We start from the raw sequence: 22,385 nt of genomic DNA on the forward strand, positions 1-22,385 counted from the left end.
AAATTATAAGCATTTTTGTTGAGTTCTTCTGTCCCTGTTTCTAGTGCAAGTAAGAAGCATCTCCACTTTTAAAAAATTTGGTACAGCATTAATGGTGTTAGTTGTTGTTGCAATTAAGTGAACTTGCCATTGACTACTAAATTTAGCAGTTATTTTGATGCTGTTACTCGCTTTGTGAAACCTGGATATTTGGAACTGATGCAGTGGTGTCCATAAACGTAGTCTATGTGTGCTTTGAAAAAAATCTCAATTATGTTATTTTTGATTGAAAGGCAAATCTTAATCAATATACTGGTGTAGAAATTCTGACGCTGAAGAATAATTTAGGGGGGAAAAAAGGAAAGTTGGAAATCTGAAAACATTGAAGATGCATATCAGGTTCATTAGCATTTCAGAAGAAGAAAATATAATAGGAGAGCTCAACCTGAAAATGTGTCTTTCTTTTGGATGCTATTCAATCTGTACATGTCCACCATTTTTATTCATATTACTGCAAATGCATCTGTATCATTTTTTTAACTCCCATTTTGTTAAAATCCTACAAGTCACGATTTTGTTGCCTATATTTAGAAAATGTGAAGATGCCTCTGAGTGCAGCTTACTGTATTTGATATGAAAAGGCTTTTATCTCCAAATATTTCACTGCTGTCCCAGCTCCCTGGTTCTTGTGCTAGCAGGACAATTTTCTTTTCAATTGAAATATGTCATTCACTTCTTTAGAAAAATAGTTAATAAAGCTATTGTTTCTCTCAGCAAGTTGCTGAAAGGAAAGGATAATCTGTGTGTACACAGCAACTTGACTCTTTCTCATTGCAATTTATAAATTTGAAGAGCTGTAAGTATTCCAGGTTATTCCAATCAGCTTCCTTTCATGTCCCAAAGGCTGTGGCCTTTGTCGGGATTTACAAGTGCATTAGCCCTCTTGAACTTTGCTTAAATGACCATTTGTATTTTGTGAGCTGAGATAGTAAATCTGCTCATCAATGGAGGGGATTACAGACAGATCCAATATTTGATTGGCATCATGTGTTCAGTTTCCAGCTTTCACTGTTTACTGGTGATCAGAAAGAGGAATCTGGGCTAACTATATTTTCTCGCAGTACTACTCAAAGGTGTGAAGGTCATTTGTAGCATTGCAAGGGTCTGTAAGGATAGTGCTGGAGCATCAGAAATTAATCTGTTTTTGTTTTTCATCTCAAAACTTCTTTCGGTGTTTATGATATCTACCAATCTTTGACAAAAGTCTGCAAAATTGGTACAGGGTTTATTTAATCAGCCCCACAACTATGTTTCATCTTTCAGATAGATAATGGCTGATCTGTGTGTCAACTCCAAGAACCTGTCTTTGCCACAAATCCCTTGATACTTCTATCTTTAAAATCTATGAATGTCGGTCATAAAAGTTTGAATTGACAAAATGTGTTATAATTTTCTAAAAGAAGTGATTACCTATTCCTCACTCCTTTAAGGGATAATGCTCAGAGCCATGAAGAGAGCTTGTCTGTGCTGCGTTCAAGTAATGAATTTATGCGTTATGCAGTAAGTGTGGCCTTGCAGAAAATACAACAACTTGAGGAGACAGGGCAGACAGATGGACCAGATGGCCAAAATGCTGAGAAAATATTCAAGTATCTATGTGAGATCACTCGGTAAGACAACATATTCGTACATTTATAAAAACATATCACATCATAATGTATTAAGTATTTCAAAATATTAGAATTATCTTGTCAAAATTCTTTAATTTCTACCAGTATTAAAGACAGGAAAAGCAATGGATATTACAAGTCTCAAATAAAAACAGAGAATCCAGCAAGCGCACAGCAGTTCAGCTAACATTTGGAAGGGAAAAGAGGTTTTGCTGTGGTAGATTCCATTTGAGGATTGCATCTAAAATGTACTTATTTTTCTCTCCTAAATGCTGCTAGGCATGTTATGTAATTCTTGCACTTTCTGATCTTATTGAGAATTAAATATACTTTTCATTGTCTACTAGGTAATCGATTCTATAAATTCATAGCTGATACAAGCAAATTTAAAAATTTTGTTTGTTGAGCACTAAAGCAACTCGTATCATCGCCAACATCTATTTGTTGTTTTCCAGTGTTCTGCTTTGGAGATACACTTCGATCCCGTCAGCAGTGGAGGAATCTGGAAAGAAAGAGAAAGGAAGGACTATTTCGTTACTGTGTCTGGAGGGATTACTACGCATATTTAACATGGTGCAGCACAGATATCAGAACAAGATCTCACAGTTCTTCAGTGCAGTAGGTTAGTTGGCATGATTTAAGTTGCTTGACATGTGAGGAGAATATCATAGGTTGCACACGGATTACAGCTTTCAAACATTGAGTGAGACTGATTGAATCACCCAAATTAGAATGTCATGAGCCTTCAACATCCAGTCAGGTTCTTTTAATGTTGTATCCCAGTGGAATATGCTTAATATTTCATTTATGAAATGGCTCATTAATGTTAAAATGTCTGAAACATCAGCATTCAGCTTCGATTAATTCAAAAGTGTTGTATTTTTCACTTGGTTCAATTGAAAATGGTCTCTCCTCTGTACTAGAAACTTATACATCTACACTATATTCGATCATATAATCGAAATAACACTTCTGTGCAATACTGTGTTTTATAAAATGTTAAATCAAAACACTGTCAACACAGCAGATAGTCAAGAAAATTCCGTGGCTACATTAAAAAGAAAGAAGATCAGGGAATTGTCTTGATCAGTTTCGTCCCTCAACCAACACTTAACACTATCGAAAATGCTCAACAGATTATTAATCTAATTGCTGTTTTTGGGTTCTTGTTCTCAGAATGGCTATAGTGACAGCATTTCAGAATAATTTGTTAGGTTAATACCTTGTGAAATTTGATTCATACAAGATTCTGCATAAGTGTGAGTTCGTTCTTTTTGTCTAGCTCTCCTGCCTTCTTTTAAAGTTGTAAATACACTGTAGTTGTTTACGGTGATTCCATAGAAGTGCTTGTAAATGTGTAATGTTTTCCTGTTCCTAAATTACCTGTTTGGTGGCCTATTTTTACCAATTTCATTGGGCCATGTGTCCCATTAAATAAACCTATAAAATACTGAGAGGCCTGGATAGAATAGATGTGAAAAAGATGTTTCCACTAGTAGGAAAGACTCAGACCTGACAGCATAGCATCAGGTAAAGGGGCAACTCTTTAGAGCTGGGTTGAGGAGAAATTTCTTCAGCCAGAACACATTGCCGCAGAGGCTGTGGAGGCTAAAACATTGAGTGTCTTTCAGTCAGAGATGGATAGGTTCTTGATAAGTAAGGGGAGAAGGCAGCAGAATGCGATTGAGAACCATATTGGCCATGCTTGAATGGTGGAGCAAGCTTGTTGGGCTGAATTGCTTAATTCTCCTCCTGTGTCTTTTGGTTATGAACTAAAACTTGGTTATGTGAGAAAGGAAACTTCACTTTGAATTCTGGTCAAAAGTGCCAGTTACGGCTGTCGCAAACACTTCCGTACTATTCTCAATTCGGTAATTGTTGAGAATATAATTTCAATAACCCAGAAATAGCACAAATATGAATTTCATTGTCTGTGTATTTGAGCCACTTTAAAAATTAGACCATAAACAAAATTGCTGAAAAAACATCTGCCTCAATTTATTCAATTTTGTTGTTGATTGCTAATCTTTAACAGTCCCATTTGAAATGCCTTTCATGCACATAAAGCTTTGTGATTTCTAATATGTAAGAACATTGGAACAATTGTGTTGGTTTGATATATTTTTCCTTTCCTTCTCTTCTCACACTTAACCCCAAAATTCTTTGACTAGCCACTGATGTGAAAGGAAACACTGATTTTAAGCCACTATCCAGAACAAGTTGATATTTGCCTTTACTTCTTCTTGCAGTATCCTTTCTTCTCTCAGAGAAAAAAGAAAATTGGAGCTCATTTTGTATAAACTAAGGTTGGATAATTAGAAATGGTGTGGGATACGGGCAGGAATTTTAAAAAAAACAGAAGAAGCAAGGATGGGGTCCAACTACCAATTGGTACAAGGCTAAATTGAGTCTCCCTTTAATGAGCAAGAATGCAGTGCAGGGCAGGGGTTCTTCTGTGCTTGAGACTGAAGCATGCTATTGGAGCAATGTGGAGGGAACTGTCCTGCAGTCAACCTACTTGATCGAAGAGAGATGAATAGTTTTACTTTTTATCCAACCTGAACCCTACTTCTCCTGGGAGATTTGGGGGAATCATTGTTACTTTGCAGCTTACCAAAACTAACTGATCTGTGAGTACTTGATGCATCCATAAGATTCTTTGAAGACTGCCTAATATGGAAAGGTGCCTGTGGAAATGCTAACTCTTCAGAAGAGAAAAATGGTGGAAAATATTTTGTGTGTTTTATTTTTAGATGTGGTGAGTGATGGGGAAGGAGAACAGGAGGACATCAATGTTACAGAGAAAGCAGCTTTCCACATCAGACAGTTCCAGGTAAGTTTCTTATGCTTGGTACTGCTTTTAAAACAGAGCTGATGGTCTTTCAATATCATTAACTGAATGCATGCAGCAGTCTACAAGAAATATGTTTTATGTTTCTGATTATGTGCATGTAGTACTCCTCTATTGTTCACATTAAGAGATGTTTGTTCTGATCCATTTGCTGTCAGAGATCCCTTATGACACAACTGAGTGGGGATGAAGAAGATTTTAACAGCAAGGAAGCACAGCTTTTAGTGAGCATACTGTCAACACTCTCTCGGCTATTAGAACCCACATCTGAACAAGTACGTAAACATTAACCTGATAGCTTTTTCTACTTTTTCACCAGTATAATGCAATGAGTAAAAGTCACAAAAAAAGTTCTATTTTTTATTAATTGTTCTATGAGCAACAAGGTAAGAGATGTTACTACAAAGGAATGAATGTTCTCGTTCCAAGAGTCCAGCAGCTGCAGGAAGAATTAACTCCCAACATTCTCATCACCAGCATCAAAAGAATGATCACTCCTGCAAACATGTAATGCTTTTCCATCTCCCACAGCAGCTAGCTTAATATATGCTCTGTAATTTTGTTCTGTTAAGGGCAGGTGGTGATTAAGAACAGTTTGTGCTGCGGTTCCAAGCCTATGAGAGCACCGAGATTGCTCCAAAAACATTTTATTTGAGATATGTAGCAGATGAAGAGGTTTCCCTCTTATCACTCTGGATTTGAACTCTTTGTGCCAGTGATGAATGATCACAGCTTAATCTAGTGAGATAAATTATGTTTTACATATTTTCCAGAAGTTGCAATCATTACATGTTCTGCAGAAAAGGTCCTATGCAGATAAAGAAAATCAAAGAGTTTTGTTTGTGCATGAGAGTATCAGTTAGCTCAGTTAACTGGACAGCTGATTTGTGATGCCAACAGCATGGATTCAATTCCCACTTCAACTGAGATTACTATGACGGACTGTCCTCTCATCCTTTCCCCTTGCCTGAGGCTGGGTGACTCTTAGGTTAAACCATCACCTGTCTAAGAGAGAGCTGTCCTATGGTCAGGTCAGACTTTATGTAGAACCAATAAAGATTGGTAAGCTCTTGAGTCATAATGTTCAACTTGTGTGCAGCCTTTATTATCTATTAAGTAATAAGTAAAACATGTAAAAGCAGCATTTGCTACTCACTTTATTAAAAAATAACCGATTATTTAATACAAACCACCTTACTTCAAACTTGGTGTTCTATGCACATCAGAAGGGGAAAGTGTAATTTGAAACTGAGAGGAAAGAAAAACTGCTTGTCTGTTTGCAAGATGTCTTTATTGTCCTGCATTCTTATAGGTTTCTAGAATTATCACACTGCCCTCAGTTCAGAAGACTGGGAACTGAATCTTGTGCTTTTTTTGGCTAAGTGTCAGTTTTGTTGAGTTTCCTGGAGGGTTTCTTTCTTTGAGGCCTGGAAAGTTCTCTCACTGCAGCTTACCAAACCTACCCCACCCCTATAGCATCCAATTTGAGCTCCATTTTACCACTCACTATAGCTGGCACTATTCACTAATGCTGGGAAATCCCAGGATAGCCTGACAGCCCTGTTTGCAGAGCTATTTTTAAAAAGTCATTGTGTACCCACACAAACACTGTTAGCCTGGAGTTGTCCTGCAGTGCAGAGAAGGGAAAATTGAGGCCCCACTTTGTGGACAGGGAGATGGAGGTCCTAGTGAATATGGTCGTGCAGAGGCAGACAGGTAGAGGATGTCACAACATGTGACCATGGCAGCCTAGTCCAAGGTAGCGACCAAAGTCAGTGCAATCTAGCCACCTAGAACTATATACAGCAATACAGGAAAGAGATTGATGACCTTTTCTATTCTGCCAGCTAAGAGACACCGTCTTCTTTTCAATATCTCACACTCACTCAATCTCTGCTACTCAACTCATCTCCCATTAAGGCTCGTGCTCTATCACTCGCTATTGCCTGCAACATTTTCCCTCCGTCACTGTCACTCACCCCATCTGCCGACATCACTAACTCCACATGCCCTTTGCGCTGCCTCCTCACTTGCTTGGGACACTTTGCACATGCATCAAAAGTAACAGCTGTGCCACTCGCTTTCATCTACCTTGTACCTGTCTCTTTTTATTTCATTCCAGGAGGACAAAAGCCCACAGTAGGACAGAAAGAGTAAAGGCATGCAGTGGGCAGTCGATATTTGGCTCTCCAACACTTTATGATGAAAAACTCTGATTCTGACTATCCCGAGAGCTGACTGACTGTGTCCAAGCCCCTGAACTGGTGTCAGAGGCTTTTCTTGACTTGCTGCATTGGGATCCCCTGATTGAGGATTATTTCCCTGACTTGGCTGAAGCCTGCTGACAAACCTGACAATTTCCTGAATTCCCACAGTGCCTTCCTTCAGTCTCATTTCTCAGTCTATTTTCAACAAGTTATCTCTCATATACCCACAACTGGCTTGACCTTGTAAATCAAAGCAGGGATGCTGTGAGCAATTGGTACTCTCAAAGTAAATGAACACCAAGAGAATAAGTGGACAGCCTGGAAATGCAGTCGACTCAGTTCAAATGCTGGGTGCATGTCCCAGACCACAAAATGTCCTCGCTGCAACATTACAGTGATAATTGTCATTGCAGCACAAGGTGCAGCACTGAAGTGCAAAAGTATGTTGAAAGTGTGCCGTAAGGGTTCTTAGAGACTGATACTTGTGATGTACCAGTGTTCATTGATGTGACTTGCATTTCGCTGATGCCGATGTATCATACTTTGAGATAGAGTCCTGGAATCATGCAGCATGGAAACAGATCCTTTGGTCTAAGTAGTCCATGCCAATCAAGTTTCCCAAACTAAACTAGTCCCACTTGTCCACGTTTGACTCACATCCCTCTAAACATTTCCTATTCATGTACCTGTCAAATCTCTTTGACCTGTTGTAACTGGATCTGCATCAACCACTTCTTCTGGCAATTCATTCCACATTTGAACAACACTCTGTGTGAAAAAGTTGCCGCTTAGGTCCCTTTTAAATCTTTCTCCTCTCACCTTAAAAATATGTCCCCTGCTTTTGAACACCCCCACTCGAGGGAAAGAACCTTTGCTATTCACCTTTTCTATGTCCTTCATGATTTTATAAACGTTTATAAGGTCACTCCTCAATCTTTTACTCTCTAGTGGAAAATCTCTCAGCCTGTCCTTATAACTCAAACACTCCAGTCCCAGCAACATCCTTGTAAATCTTTTCTGAAATCTCTCCAATTTAATAATATCCTCCCTAAAACAGGGTGACCAGAACTAGACAGTACTCCAAAGTGGCCTCACCAACGTCCTCTACAACCTCAACATACTCAGTGGTCTGAGCAATGAAGGCAAGTGTGCTAAGTGCCTTCTTAATCATCCTATCTACTTGTGACGCAACTTTCAAAGAACTATAAACCTGATCCCCTAGATCTCTCTGTTCGACAATACTGCCCGGGGGCCAATCACTGTAAAAGTCCTGCCCTTGTTCGTTTTACCAAAATGCAATTCCTTGCATTTATCCATCTGCCATTCCTCAGACCATTGTTTAATTGATCAAGATCCCTTTGTAATCTCAGATAACCTTCAGTATCGACTATACCACCAATTTTTCTGTCATCTGCAGATTTACTAACCATGCCTCCTAAGTTTTCTCCAAGTCGTTAATATAAATGACAAACAAAAGTGGACCCAGCACTGATCGCTGTGAAACACTGCTGGCCATAGGCCTCCAGTCTGAAAAAACCCTCCACCACCACCTTCTGTCTCCTACCATCAAGCCAATTTTGTATTAAATTGGCAATGTTACTGTCTGGTATCCAACATGGAGAACCTTTGGAGCAAATGGTGAGTTGGAGTTGCTAGGAACCTGACTTCTATATCGAGATCTATCAACATCTAGTTTGCTTGCAGTGGATAGTAGGATAGAAAACTGCACGTTAATAACATGAGATTTGCAGTTAGTAAGATTAGAAAGTTAGCAAGCTCTAAACCTTATTGAAAGGAAGTTCTCTGCTGCCAAGCAGGAATTTTGTCTCAACGTCAAAACTTAATTTAAAATGCAGTGAGTTGCTCCCAATGTTGTGAAAGCCCTCTCTGGACTCATCAAATTCTACCAGGCCTCTCTTCATAGCAGATATTGTTCAGATTCCTGTAAGGTTCAGTCCTGTTGATCACTTTGGTAATGTTTGATATGTTGTTAATTAGCAGAGAGTGTAATGTACTGTAGTTTTGAAACTTTCCCCCTAAGCTGTCTTACTCCTTTGTGTAGAAAATTGCAGTGGTATTGCTCCAATAAAAAAAAAGCTATTCTGCTAAGATACAGTGAAGAAAGTAACTTGGGAAAGCAGACAGGTACTTAAGAAACATAGTCAGCATAATGACACAGTGAACAATTTCGCAAAAGTAGTCACGATAGAGATATTCTTGGAATAGGAGCACTGATTATATCCCTTTCTGTACACTAAATATGTTGCTATGACAATGTCAGTTTTCTTTGGCAGGCTGTTAGTTTTATCATATTGGTATTGAAAAGGTAAAAACATTTTTTTATTTCAATTAAATGCTTTATTTGCAATTCAAAGTATATATTTCCTATCATAATTTGAGGTGAAACATCAAGTGCTGATAATCATCTGTGTATGATTTGATCTACCATTAAGCTGTTTTCTGTTTTGTTCGTAGTTTGGCCAAATGTTAACATGGACTGTAAAGATCTGCAAGGAAAATAATCTAGGTAAGGGCACTTCAGGCACAGACCTAAGATTCACAATATTTTGAGATGAAATTAAAAATGCTAGAAAAGAGAGATGGGCCCATCAGAATTCCAAAGAGAAACATGTAATGTTTCAATTTTGACCTTGCAGCAGATCCCTAAGTGAACTTGTCAAAAATTACCCTAGGTATGTTGTCCATTAAATGTGCATCTTTAAAATTAGATTTACAAAGGCTTTTTCTGGCATTGGCAAAACAAAGGTAAAAGCTATTTATTGATAAGTTCAGAATATTTCAAGTTTGTGACTAATTAAGAGAACAATATGGCTATGTTCTGTTAGTCATTATTAGATGCATATTGGACTTGCAAGTATGTTATCTATAATGATTACAAAAGATACAGTCCCCAAAATTAGCCTCGCATAAGACAAGTTATCAGTTCTATTTCTAAAACTTTCTGCTGCCTTCAGATGTTTTTCTGATCACATCTTTTAGTGGATGTTGGTATAAAACTGTATGAACATGTTCTTGCCTCCACAGAGGATGTACATTTCTGTAAAGGGTTGATGAGTATGATGTTTAGTCTGCATGTGCTGCGCAAAAGTCCAGTGGGTTTGCTGCAAGAGATGTCTCGAGATGTCCACTGTCGCCTAGGGGATATTGATCAGGTAAGACTCCTATGTGAAGAAGCATAGAACATAACAAAAGCATTTGCCCCAATTGGGCTGTTCTTCATTCAGTGCAATAAGTATAATCAGTACTGTTTTGGGCTTGATATGCTGCTGGAGCTTGCTGACTTTATATCATATCTAGTTGTATCTCTTTGAAATTGGTTATTCCATGGCCTTTACTATTAAGAACAGCCTGCTGGAAAGCAGAAAGGAATCTTTCAGATTATAAAACCATTTATAATGCATCCAGTAGTTTGGTTTATATTAAGATTTAATTCTGACATCAAACTGTTAGTCAGTTCTACCAAAAATCTAGCAAATAAATAACCAAGTAATCTGTTGATTCAGAGAATGCAGTTGTATGAGAGCAATCCATGTTTTGCAACCCATCACTCTTAGTCCACAGCTTTTGATTAGATACGTGATTTTTAGTTTTGGGTTTTGCTATCAGTGTTCTGTCTAGCTCCAATATCTGACTTATTAATTGCCTTGTTTGTTTTCATCAGGAACTTAGCAGTGGTACATCTGAGTTTCAGCTAAAAGACCACAGTAAAAGAGGCTGTTAATGAATGGCATCTAAGTATTAACTTCCTCTATTGCACTTCCTCTCAGGCAAATATGTTTTTCCTTAGATAAGGAGGCCAAACAGTGCAATATTCCAGCTACACTCTCACTCAGGCTGTATACAGCAGGAATCTTTATGTCTGTAATTTGCAAGTCTGCCACATCTGATCATAATCGGTGGGAAACAATTAAATAACTAACCAATGGAGAAGGCTTCACAAAAATCCCCTTCACATCACTGCAAATACCAAATGGATTACTCATCTTGGCCTCTTTCTGAGGTCCCCTGTATCACAGATGCCAACCAATCCAGAAAGGCTTGAAAACATTAGGTACTGCAAAACTCCTGAAAATATTCCAACAGCATGGTCAAAAGAATTGAACTCAAGGTAGGCTAGACATCAAGGTAACATTTGACCACGTATGGCACCAAGGAGCCTGGTCAAAACAAAAATCAATGGGGAGCAGTGAGAAAGCTCTCCACTTGTTGAAGACATACCTAGCATAAAAGGAAATAGCTGTGGTTGTTTGAGGTCAATCACCTCAATCTAAGGGCATCACTACAGAAGATCTTCAGGATCAATATTTTCTGATCAGTCTATTCAGAGATGTTATTACACACCTCTGGAGTAGCTAGGGCTTGAACCCAGGCCTCATGGCTAAGAGATGGGGACACTACCACTACACCGCAAGAGCCCAAAGATCTTCAGGATACTATGGCCCAGTGACTCAGTGGTTAGTACTGCTGCCTCACTGTATCAGGGACCCGGGCTCGACTTCAGCCTTGGGCACTGTCTGTGTGGAGTTTGCACATTCTCCCCGTATCTGCATGGGTTTCCTCCGGGTGCTCTGATTTTCTCCCATCTGCAGATTAGGTGAATTGACAATGCTAAATTGCCCATAGTGTTTAGGAATGTGTATGTTAGGTGCATTAGTTGGGGTTAGATGTAGAGTAATGGGCTTGGGGATTGGACCTGGGTGGGTTATTCTTCAGAGGGTTGATGTGGATTTGTTGGGCTAAATGGCCTGTTTCCACACTGTAGGAATTCTATGAATATTCAGCTGCTTCATCAGTGACCATCCTTCCATCATAAGGTCAGAAGTTTGCTGATGTTTGTTCAATACTGTTTGTATGTGTTACTTCATAATGAAGTAGCCTGTGTTCATATGGAATAGGGCCGGGACACAAGCTTGAGCTGTTAAATGATAGATCTGTGCCACATAAGTGGCAGGCAATGACCGTTTCCAACAATATTGAATCGATCCATCTCTTTCTGACATTCAATGATTTTGCCATTGCTGAATCCCCTTTTGTTAGCATCCTGGAGATTAACATTGATCAAAAACTTATCTAGACTGACCAGATAAATATTGTAGCTACAACAGAAGATCAGATGCTGGGAAAGTCTACAGTAAATAACTCCCCTCGCGATTCTTCAAAGACCTGTCCCCCATCTATAGAGCACAAGTCAGGAATGTAATTGAATACTGTCTGCTTCCCAGGATGAATGCAGTTTCAACAATACTCAAGCTCAATACCATCGAGATCAAAGCAGCCTGCATTATTGACATGTAATCCACCACCTTAAACATTTTCTTCTTTCACTACTGATGCACGGTGGCAGCAGTGTGCACTGCAGCAACTTGTCAACACTCCTTCACACCTTCCAAATCCACAACCACTATCACCTAGAAGAACAAGGTAATACAAAGTTACAAATCACACAACACCAGGTTATAGTCCAACAAGTTTCTTTGGAGGCACTAGCTTTCGGAGTGCTGCTTCTTCTTCATTATACTGTGGAGTATAATCCACAATGATATGATGAAGGAGCAGCACTCCAAAAGCTAGTGCTTCCAAATAAACCTGTTGGACTTTAACCTGGTGTTGTGTGATTTTTAACTTTGTACACCCCTTTCCAACACTGGCATCTCCGAGTCAGGGATAATACAGGTAGTCCTGGGATAACGCGCATTCTGGCGGTGCATTTTGGCTATAACATTGCTGAAGAATTAAGGAACGATATTTTGGAGAACGCTTAACGCTTAATTCCAGCAGGAATTGGTATGTGCTCTTCGTTCAGCACATGTGCCGATGTTCTTGCCGTTCGGCGCATGTGCTGATATCAACTAATGACAGCAGCTTTCTGTGTGAGATACTGTACAGAGAGCAGCTTTCTTACATTTTTTAAATGTACTATGTTAAATTTACTTTTTGTTTTGTTAATAAATATGATTTCAACCTTCATTCAGGCTGTGCTATACTTTGCATTTGACTTCTGGTTGATGTTTGAGCAATCGTGAGTGATAAATCTTGCTGGTCTGCCCCTAACCCCGTGTTTCCATTGGCCTCATCATTTCTATTAAGCGAGGTTTTGCTGGAATGCACCTACAGTGGTGTAGGAGAACTATCTGGAGATGTTCTTTTACTGCTATCCGCAGGTTGCTGTCCAAGCTACTCATCACCTTGACTTGATCTATTCCTTTAGGATTGTTGTATCAAACTCCCTCCTACTGGCTCTGTGGGTGTACCAATGCCACATAGGTTGTTGCAGTTCAGGAGTGTGGCTCACTGTTACATGGAAAAAATACAGCGCAGTACAGGCCCTTTGGCCCTCCATGTTGCGCCAATCCAAGCCCACCTAACCTACACTAGCCCACTATCCTCCATATGCCTATCCAATGCCCGTTTAAATGCCCATAAAGAGGGAGAGTCCACCACTGCTACTGGCAGGGCATTCCATGAACTCACGACTCGCTGAGTAAAGAATCTACCCCTAACATCTGTCCTATACCTCCCACCCCTTAATTTAAAGCTATGCCCCCTCGTAATAGCTGACTCCATATGTGGAAAAAGGTACCTTGTCAAGTGCAATTTAGGTTGGGCAACAAATGCAGACCGATAAGCAATGCCCACCTCTCATGAATGAATGCATTTTTCAAACTGCATCAAAGGAATTTCAGCTTTTTGCGAGAAGTGTTTGGGGGGGAAAAAAATTTTAGAACTGAAATTATTAAAGTATTAAAGTTGATTTTTTTCTGAACAACTTGGCTTCTCTTGGAAATCATGTCTCACAAACTTGATTGAGTTTTTTGAAGAAGTAACAGAGAGGATTGATGAGGGCAGAGTGGTAGATGTGATCTGTATGAATTTTAGTAAGGCATTCGACAGGGTTCCCCTCAGGAGACTGATTAGCAAGGTTAGATCTCACGGAATACAGGGAGAACTAGCCATTTGGATACAGAACTGGCTCAAAGATAGGTGGTGGTGGAGGGTTGTTTTTCAGACTTATAAAGGTTTACAAAATTATGAGGGGCATGGCTAGGGTAAATAAGCAAAATCTTTTCCCTGGGATTGGGGGGTCCAGAACTAGAGGGTATAGGTTTAGGGTGAGAGGGGAAAGATATAAAAGAGATCTACAAGGCAACTTTTTCTCACAGAGAGTGGTACGTGTATGGAATGAACTGCCAGAGGAAGTGGTGAAGGCTGGTACAATTGCAACATTTAAGAGGCATTTGGATGGGCATATGAATAGGAAGGGTTTGGAGGATATGGGCCGGGTGCTGGCAGGTGGGACTAGATTGGGTTGGGATACCTAGTCGGCATGGACAGGTTGGACCGAAGGGTCTGTTTCCATGCTGTACATCTCTATGACTTGATCAATGTATGGCTAATGAAAGTGTGATTGTGTCTGCTGATCGTAAGCTATGTCACCTTAAAGCAAGAATGTACTGTGTTTTCAAAAAGCTACAAAAACTGTAGAGAAACTTACTTTCATCAAGAAAATTTGAACATTGGTGTTTGGATCGTAGATTTTCAAATTGTCAACATGAATCCAAGGTTTTATAACCTTCAGGTTTCTATCATTCACTTCAATTTACATGTGTCTGACTTTATTCACATATTGTTTTTACTGTGGTTTTTCTGCTGAATTAGAAGTCAGGTAATGAAAATGTTTATATCATGGAATCCAAAAATAAATAGTAATGCATTCTGCATACACATATACATTTAAAGAAAAATCAAGGTAGAGATAAGATCATTAATGTGTGAACATGGTAAACTTACAGATGACAGCAAAATGGCAGAAATATTCAGTAATTCCTTAACCACAATTTATCATTGTGGGCATGATATTAGAAGAGTTCAAAAAAAAAGAAAATTTTTCAGATAGAATGAGGAGATTATATTAAAACTTGGAGAAGCTATAACTGCTTGGCTTGATGGATTGCATCTATGCATGTTAAGAGAGTTAGAGAAGAGAAAGCAGAATCCCGATTATGTCTATATATAGAACTTTAGTCATAAAGGGAATAATGCAATAGCAATGGTAGACTGTTAATGGTAGTCCTGTTTTTAGAAGGACGTTAGAATTAGTATATACCAGTTAGTGTAACACCAGTGATATGGAAAATAGTGGAATCCTCAATCAAAAATAGAATAGAAAAAATATCCAGCAGCTGAAATATTATGATCAAGAACTATCAACACGATTTCAGAAAAAGATTGTGCCTAACCTTGTTGCATTCTTTGAACTAATAATTGAACAGATAAAGGGTCATGTAGTAGGTATATTTGGGTTTTCAAAAGCAGACAAGCAGCAGAATGGATACCAAGCTGCCTAAAAGACTAGAAAAACAATAGAGCTTAAGAAATTTACTCAGATTTGAAAAAGTGGAAGTGTTATTTCCATAAGATTTTTTGTTCAGGTAACTGTGACTTATTGTTTACACAAATGATTTGGGCTCTGAAATCAGAAGTACAGTTTCAAATTTCAAAATTTGCACACAACAGTAAATTGTGGGTTAGAGTTAATACAGAGGAGGACTGTGACAAAATTAAAAAACGACATTAAAAGACAGCATGAGCTTGTGATTGGAAATTCATTCATAGGTGTGAAGTGGTACACTTTGTTAGGAAGAATAAGAAGGCCACAAGTTGTTTGGCAAAAAAGTGACTGAGTGAATGCCAGAGGAGTAGCGGGATTTGGGCTAGAGTTATACAAAATGGTACAAGTAGTGATTCTGATTAATAAGGCTGCTTTTAAAAAAGAGCAAATGATGCCCAAACCTCTATGTCCAGTGGAATAGAATTGAAAAGCAGAGAACTTGTAAACATAAACAGTAGATTTAACCTGATTTGGAGGACTGAGTACTGGATAGTTTCGGACTTGCTTAATAAATATAAACACTGGCATGGACTAGGTGCTGGAATGATTTGTTCCAGTACTGCACATATTCTGTAACATACCCACTGTGTAATTTTTCCAAGAAGAGGAAATACATTCATGACCCTGAATGTTACCAAACAAATTCCATATTAATTCAGGCTCGTGTGACAAATTTCTATCCATCATGCTATTGCTTGAAAACACCTAGAAACCAGCTGCTTATGGATTGTTTAACCAACTAGGTATGTACTTATTCAATAGTCTTTTTCATTTTCCATAAACAATGTGTTCTGATTTGAATTTAAAAGAGCCAAAGAACTGCAGATGTTTGAAATCAGAAATAAAACCAAACATTGCTAGGGAAACGCAGCAGATGTGGCAGCATCCATAGGGAGAAGGCAGAGTTAATATTGTGGGTCGAGTAACATTTTTCAGAACAGGTTCTGTTAGATTTTAACATGTTTGTGTCTGATTATTGGAATTGAGGAGGAAAAAGTGATGAATCCCATTTCCTCAAGGTCTTATCATATGATCTGAATCATTTATTTCTTGGAGATATTTTAGAAATAAACAAATAGCCTTATCTATAGAAAATGCTATTTTGCAATCTGACCTGTTTCTTCCTCAGAAGTATAAATGGGTGTAGTCTCATGTCTTATCTGTGTATCTCATCTCCTGACAGCAGGTTCTGTCACCCTCCCCCAGAGGTCAATGAATTGAAATGATTTTCTAGATCGAATTTCTAATGAGAATGCTAGTGCATTTTGTGAACATGTTGTACGATTTTATTAGAAATATAAAACAGGAAATCTTCCTGTATCTGTTTATGGTGCTACCACACAATATGCAGAATACTGATCTCACCATATATTCTGCATTATTCACGCTTCACTGGTTCCTGTCCTATACTGGGTACTTTGTTGTTTACAGTGGAATAATCATTTTGCTTTCTTGCTTTCTGAAGGACGTTGAAATAGAGGAGCAATCTCATTTTGCCATGGTGAACTCAAGGACTGCAGCTCCAACTGTGGTGGTAAGCACTTTGTACAAGGCCCTTAGAAAACTGACTCCACTTTTTGATGCAAACATTACTTGCAATTATGTAGAACTGTTTGCATGAACAGTTTAGGGTAATACAAGAGATCAAGAGAAAACTGAATGAAAAGTGAAGAACCGTGAGAGAGAGATGAAGAAGATGATTAAGCAGACTTGTTGTACAGGTCTGCTTAAAGAGATAGCAAAATTAGAGTGGCTTAGAAAAAAATTTCTTGGGGCACAGGATGGACATTGCCTTACGTCCTAGAGAGTTGGTTTGTAGTACTGATATTTTTCAAACAGCTTTGTGAGTATTTTGATTTCTCCCAGTTAGTCGGTTGAGAAGGCTGCCTGACTACAGCAGTGATGTTTCAAGTTACCTTCGAAAACAAAATATACTTGGGATGTTGGTGATGTTAGAATGAATGTATGTATTGTCTATGTTGAGCTTGTAGGAATCAGCTTGAAGTGTTGCAATCATTGTGTATCCACAACAGTATTGGGAGGGAAATTCCATGATGTTGACGACAGATGGCAATACATGTCCAAATCAAGATGCTATCTGACTATGAGGGGAACTTTCATGTTTGATGAGGAACAGCACAGAATCAATATTTTTTTCTCACGTTTGACGTTTAATAAAATCCATATGGTCAAGAAGAAGAAGAAGAAATTACTTTGCTAAATGAGCGTCAGATTTTGTTAATACGCATGTTCTGATGAGTTTTATGATGGTATGATTGATCCATTCTACAAAGAGAATACTTCCTTACAGAATCCAATAGTTGCTACAGTGACATTTTGTTTTCTTTTGTAGCAGCTGATTTTGAGCCAAGCAGAGAAAGTTCTGGAAGAAGTAGACTGGCTGATCACAAAACTGAAGGGCCAGCTGGGCTCTGACAAAGAACTGACAGGTAGGTGAAAGGATGGAAGAATAGATAATTGTATATCAGCAGTGAGTAACTGCACAATGTGTCAGAGAGTCAGTAGGGCAGTACTCAAAGTTGCTCAGGCCAACAAGCCATATAACATCAGGTTTTAGTTTCGTCCCTTTTAATTTATCAGTTGAAGGAACTATTATATCTGGACTCAGATTAGTCCTGAAAGTGAAATACTTGCAATACTTGGAAGAACAATTGCAGTTGTCTCATTGCTCTAACTACTTGTTTTCACTAATAGTTTAGAGGGATGATCATTTACCTGGTTTTCTAACAACTATGACCTCAAAGGGAAATATTCACAACTAAGGAAAAATGTTTTTCTCCAACACTTTGCCTATTTTCTTTTCTCATCTTTGTTCCAGGAGGCATTGACTTATACTACATATACTTCTTTAACTTCATCCACTGTCATCCAGATTATTATTTTCATGTCCCCTTGTGCCCCTCCAATCTAGCCTTGTCCAAACTCCAATCTAAATTGCTGCCCCGACGTTAGCTGATTGAACAGTTAACTCCTCTAGTCTGTCCTCATACCCTTGAGCCTTGCTGCCACACTAGTTTGAATGAAATAAGTCTTTCAGTGTTAATTGACTGTGAAATGGAGGTGACTACAAAACAGATGAGGACTGTCTTTAGTTATCAAGAAGGCTTCAAGGGTGCAACTCAGAACTGTCAGCAACGTGCCGCTCGTTTTAAATATTACATTTGTTCTTCATTCTAGATGACAACTCTCAAATGTCAATGACAAGAGAGCCTGCAGAGAAAGCTATTGTCCTTCAACTGGGCACCCTGTTGACTGCTTTCCATGAGCTGATCCAAACTTCCATTCCAGCTGGAAGCTGTGTGGACATTCTCTTGAAAGAGCTCGCTAAAATGTACAGCATTCTCACCTCGTTGGTGAAATACGTAAGTATGCAGAGCTCTGCTGTTGCTTAATTCTGACCATTCCGGAATAAAATATACTGGAATCACAATTACAGTGTGACAGAACTATTATAAACAATATATTCAACTTTTATGGGTGAATTTCCTTCTGGTTTGTGCTTAATATTGTATGGAATAGTGGCGTTAAAAAGGGGTGAAATTGAAAGTTGAAGTCACCACTGAATGACCCTAACTTAAATTTGCTGCTTTATTTACCAGTCATGGCGGCGGAGGCTGGGAGAACAAAGGAAACAGAAGGATAATTAATATTTAAGAATAAGTTTTTTCTTATTCTTTCATGGGTTGTGTATATCGGCAAGGCCAACATTTGTTGCCCATCCTTAACTGTTCTTGACAAGGTAGTGGTGAGCACCTTTGAAAACAGTAGCAGTCACGGTTTTCTGCAGCAGTTAACTACAATGCAGTTGCTTTCCAGACCATTTCAGAGGGCAATGAGTGGTCAGCTATTTTAATGTAGCTTTGGAGTCACATGTGTGACAGACCAGATAAATATAGCAATTTAGTGAATCAGATGGATTCTTATGACAGTCACTATCACCATTACTGTGTTTAGGTTTACATGTTTTGATTGATTATTTAAATCTATTAATTAATAAAATTTGTCATGGTTCCATAATATTATGCTAGATCTCTGAATGACTAGTAACATTACAGCAACAGGGCTGTTCTTTGAGATAATTGTAATAAACGTGGTGCCTTTATAGGTGCTGAAAATGTGTTGCTGGAAAAGCGCAGCAGGTCAGGCAGCATCCAAGGAGCAGGAGAATCGACGTTTCGGGCATAACCCCTTCTTCAGGAATGAAGAAGGGCTCATGCCTGAAACGTCGATTCTCCTGCTCCTTGGATGCTGCCTGACCTGCTGCACTTTTCCAGCAACACATTTTCAGCTCTGATCTCCAGCATCTGCAGTCCTCACTTTCTGCCTTTTTAGGTGAACAGTTAACAATTCTTATACCAAAGCAATTAGAATGAATTCGACCAACAAAAGCATAACCTTGTGACATTGTTCAATCCCAGTTTCAGGATCCAAACTGATTATACTGCTGGTTAGCACCCAGTGCTAAATCAGGAAACAATCAGTTTCCTTTTTTTGAATGTTTCTTAGGCAATTGGTATGAAGGAGGATAAAATGCTAAGATGGTTTCTTCCTCCTTCACGTATCAATTTATCAATCTAATGGGGATTATGTGAATTGTGAAAAGGACCAGGCAGAGCACCCTTGCTTTTATAGTAATACTTCAATAGTTTTCTTTTAAGTGTTGGGCGGCACAGTGGCACAGTGGTTAGCACTGCTGCCTCACAGTGCCAGAGACCTGGGTTCAATTCCCGCCTCAGACCCGCCTCAGGCACGTTCTCCCTGTGTCTGCGTGGGTTTCCTCCGGGTGCTCCGGTTTCCTCCCACAGTCCAAAGATGTGCAGGTCAGGTGAATTGGCCATGCTAAATTTCCCATAATGTTAGGTAAGGGGTAAATGTGGGGGTATGGGTGGGTTGCGCTTCGGCGGGTCTGTGTGGACTTGTTGGGCCGAAGGGCCTGTTTCCACGCTGTTATCTAATCTGTAATGTAAAGTATCGGGAGATCCTGTCTGCTAGGAGGAACCAAACATCCTGACTAAATGAGAAAATGCTCCTTTCTTCCCACATATAAGATTCCCTAATATCTCATATGTTTTGTATTCCTGCCCAGTATATCCAAGGTTACACAGGTCATGTGGCACATCTTCCTGCAAGATTTGAGAAACTGGTAGGTATTAAACTCTTGATATAAGGTGTATGTTTCAGATTAAGATTTCTGAATAAGATCATTGCTTTGAAATGAGTGGAGGCCATTCAACTGCTCTAGCATGTTCAATCATTATGTTAGCTCCTGATTGACCTGTAATCCAACTCTATTTGCCTGCTTTTACTCTATATCCCCTGACACCATCACCAATCAAAAATGTATAGCAAACTTGATTTTAGGGGCATCTAATAACAGCACTCTCAATAAACTGGCAAAACGTTTATACCTGAAATACTAGAAATTTAGCTTACTGTCACCGATTTCAACTACGTCTGAGTAGTCAGCTGAGAGTGCGAGTGAGAAGACTTTCTGCTGGTAAGTTTTATTCAAAGCATAGTTGCTTATTATTCAAGTGATTTATGCTAAAAATAAAGTATAATTGGTGTGTATGCCCGTGTATAATGTTTCTATTATTTAGTGTGTGTTTTTACATTGAATGTGTGGATATTTTATTGACTATCTTGATCAACTGGAATATTTTATTAATTGACATGCTAATGTCCCATAGGTGCCGGTTAAAAAAACGTTTACTATTTATTGACCTCTTTATTAAACATTTCAATTGGTGTTTTTAGTTTATAGTTTTTATCGGGGTTGCAAGAATTCTAGATCCCTCTTAACACCCCTTCGTTTGAAACATTCTTCCTGATTTCATTTCTGATTGGCCTAGCTATCACCTCAAGATTCTGCTCACTTGTTCTGAATTCTTTAAACAGAACAAATAGTTTCTCTGTATCTACCTTTGACTACCTTAGGAGGAAGCCTTGACTACCTTGGGAGGAAGCCAAGAGCATCATCTACTTGGTACTTCTGGCTGAATATGTTTACCTTATCTTGTGTATTGTGCTGATGTGCTATGTTCCATCTTTATTGCGGCCAGGCACATTTTACGAAGCTCTATCCTCCTCCAGTGAATTGTTTAATATCTTCCATGATTCATGACATAATGGGATATGACTTCAGAGCTCCGAACTGTTGCACGTGGGATCACTTAACTCTGTCCGTTGCACACTGTTTGGCGAGCAAGTAGTCCTGCTACTTAATCAGGTTGGCACACTATTTTTAGGCATACTTGATGCTGCTCTTGGCATGTCCTCCTCCAATCTTTATTGAACCAGGGTTGATCCCCAACATGATGGTAATAGCAGAGTGGGGGACATGCAAGACCATGAGGTTACAGATTGTGTGGTTGAATGCATTTCTGCTGCTAGGGGCCCACGGCGCCTCATTGATGCCCATTTTAAGTTGCTAGATCTACTTGAAATTGGTAGTATAAATGCAAGCCTAAATCCCTTTTGTTTCTCTCCAGTTCCTAGTCTCTCCTCATCCTGAAAACATATGCATTTCACTTCTGCAGGTTCAAAGTAGATGCTGCATATTGAGTTTCATCTGGTAGTTCTCCCCACAATACGTAGCCTATGATTCTAACTCACCATTTCTTTCTACATAATTTACCATGCCTCCTATTTGTATGCTTGGATATACACCTCCCTTCCATCATCCAAGTCACTAATATCTATGATGAAAAGTTGAAAATTCAATACATATCTCAAGGCTATGTTCCGAGAACATTCCTTTTATTCCTAATCACTATCTCCTAGCTCCCAACAAATTACCATTTCATGTGCAGGATTATTTCAAAGTACATGGTTTCTCATTTTTTTATGATCGTGTGTGTCAAATAAATGCCTTCTAATCGTACGTAATGCAGAACATACATAAGCACTTCAGGTCTAAAGAAGTCATATTGAACTTGAACAAAAACTCTGCTTCTTCCTCCACAGATGGTATCAGACTGCCTGAGTTTTTCCAGTACTATTAATCCATAATCACTCCTTTATTTACCTTATCTATGTCAAAGTTCAACTAGATTATTCAGATTTGATTTTTCTGTTACAAATCCACACATTACACTCTTGGAACAATTCAGATTTGTTCACCCACTGAATCATTTTTTTCCTGATAGTAAACTCCAATAATTTGTCCACATGTTAAAGCACTAGATCTGTTGGCTCTTTCTCATTTCCTAAGTAAAGGTGTGATATTTGCAGTTTCCAATTCATGA

General features: G+C 38.8%; 1 protein-coding gene across 4 annotated transcripts in view; it reads left to right on the forward strand.

Moving 5' to 3' along the window:
* Positions 1-22,385, forward strand: part of fanci (FA complementation group I) — a 66,244-nt gene that overhangs the window by 33,647 nt on the left and 10,212 nt on the right. For 3 of the 4 annotated variants that reach the window (XM_072565156.1, XM_072565155.1, XM_072565157.1), the window contains 10 exons: positions 1,470-1,649; positions 2,105-2,271; positions 4,403-4,482; positions 4,659-4,775; positions 9,183-9,234; positions 9,753-9,880; positions 16,583-16,651; positions 17,471-17,567; positions 18,316-18,500; positions 20,225-20,281. In XM_072565156.1, coding sequence (XP_072421257.1) covers positions 1,470-1,649; positions 2,105-2,271; positions 4,403-4,482; positions 4,659-4,775; positions 9,183-9,234; positions 9,753-9,880; positions 16,583-16,651; positions 17,471-17,567; positions 18,316-18,500; positions 20,225-20,281 — 1,132 coding nt within the window. The remainder of the gene's footprint in view (positions 1-1,469; positions 1,650-2,104; positions 2,272-4,402; positions 4,483-4,658; positions 4,776-9,182; positions 9,235-9,752; positions 9,881-16,582; positions 16,652-17,470; positions 17,568-18,315; positions 18,501-20,224; positions 20,282-22,385) is intronic. The other variant, XM_072565158.1, reaches the window with a different exon arrangement.

Source organism: Chiloscyllium punctatum, chromosome 48 (genome assembly GCF_047496795.1).
Source record: "Chiloscyllium punctatum isolate Juve2018m chromosome 48, sChiPun1.3, whole genome shotgun sequence".
In the NCBI taxonomy this organism is placed as follows: domain Eukaryota; kingdom Metazoa; phylum Chordata; class Chondrichthyes; order Orectolobiformes; family Hemiscylliidae; genus Chiloscyllium; species Chiloscyllium punctatum.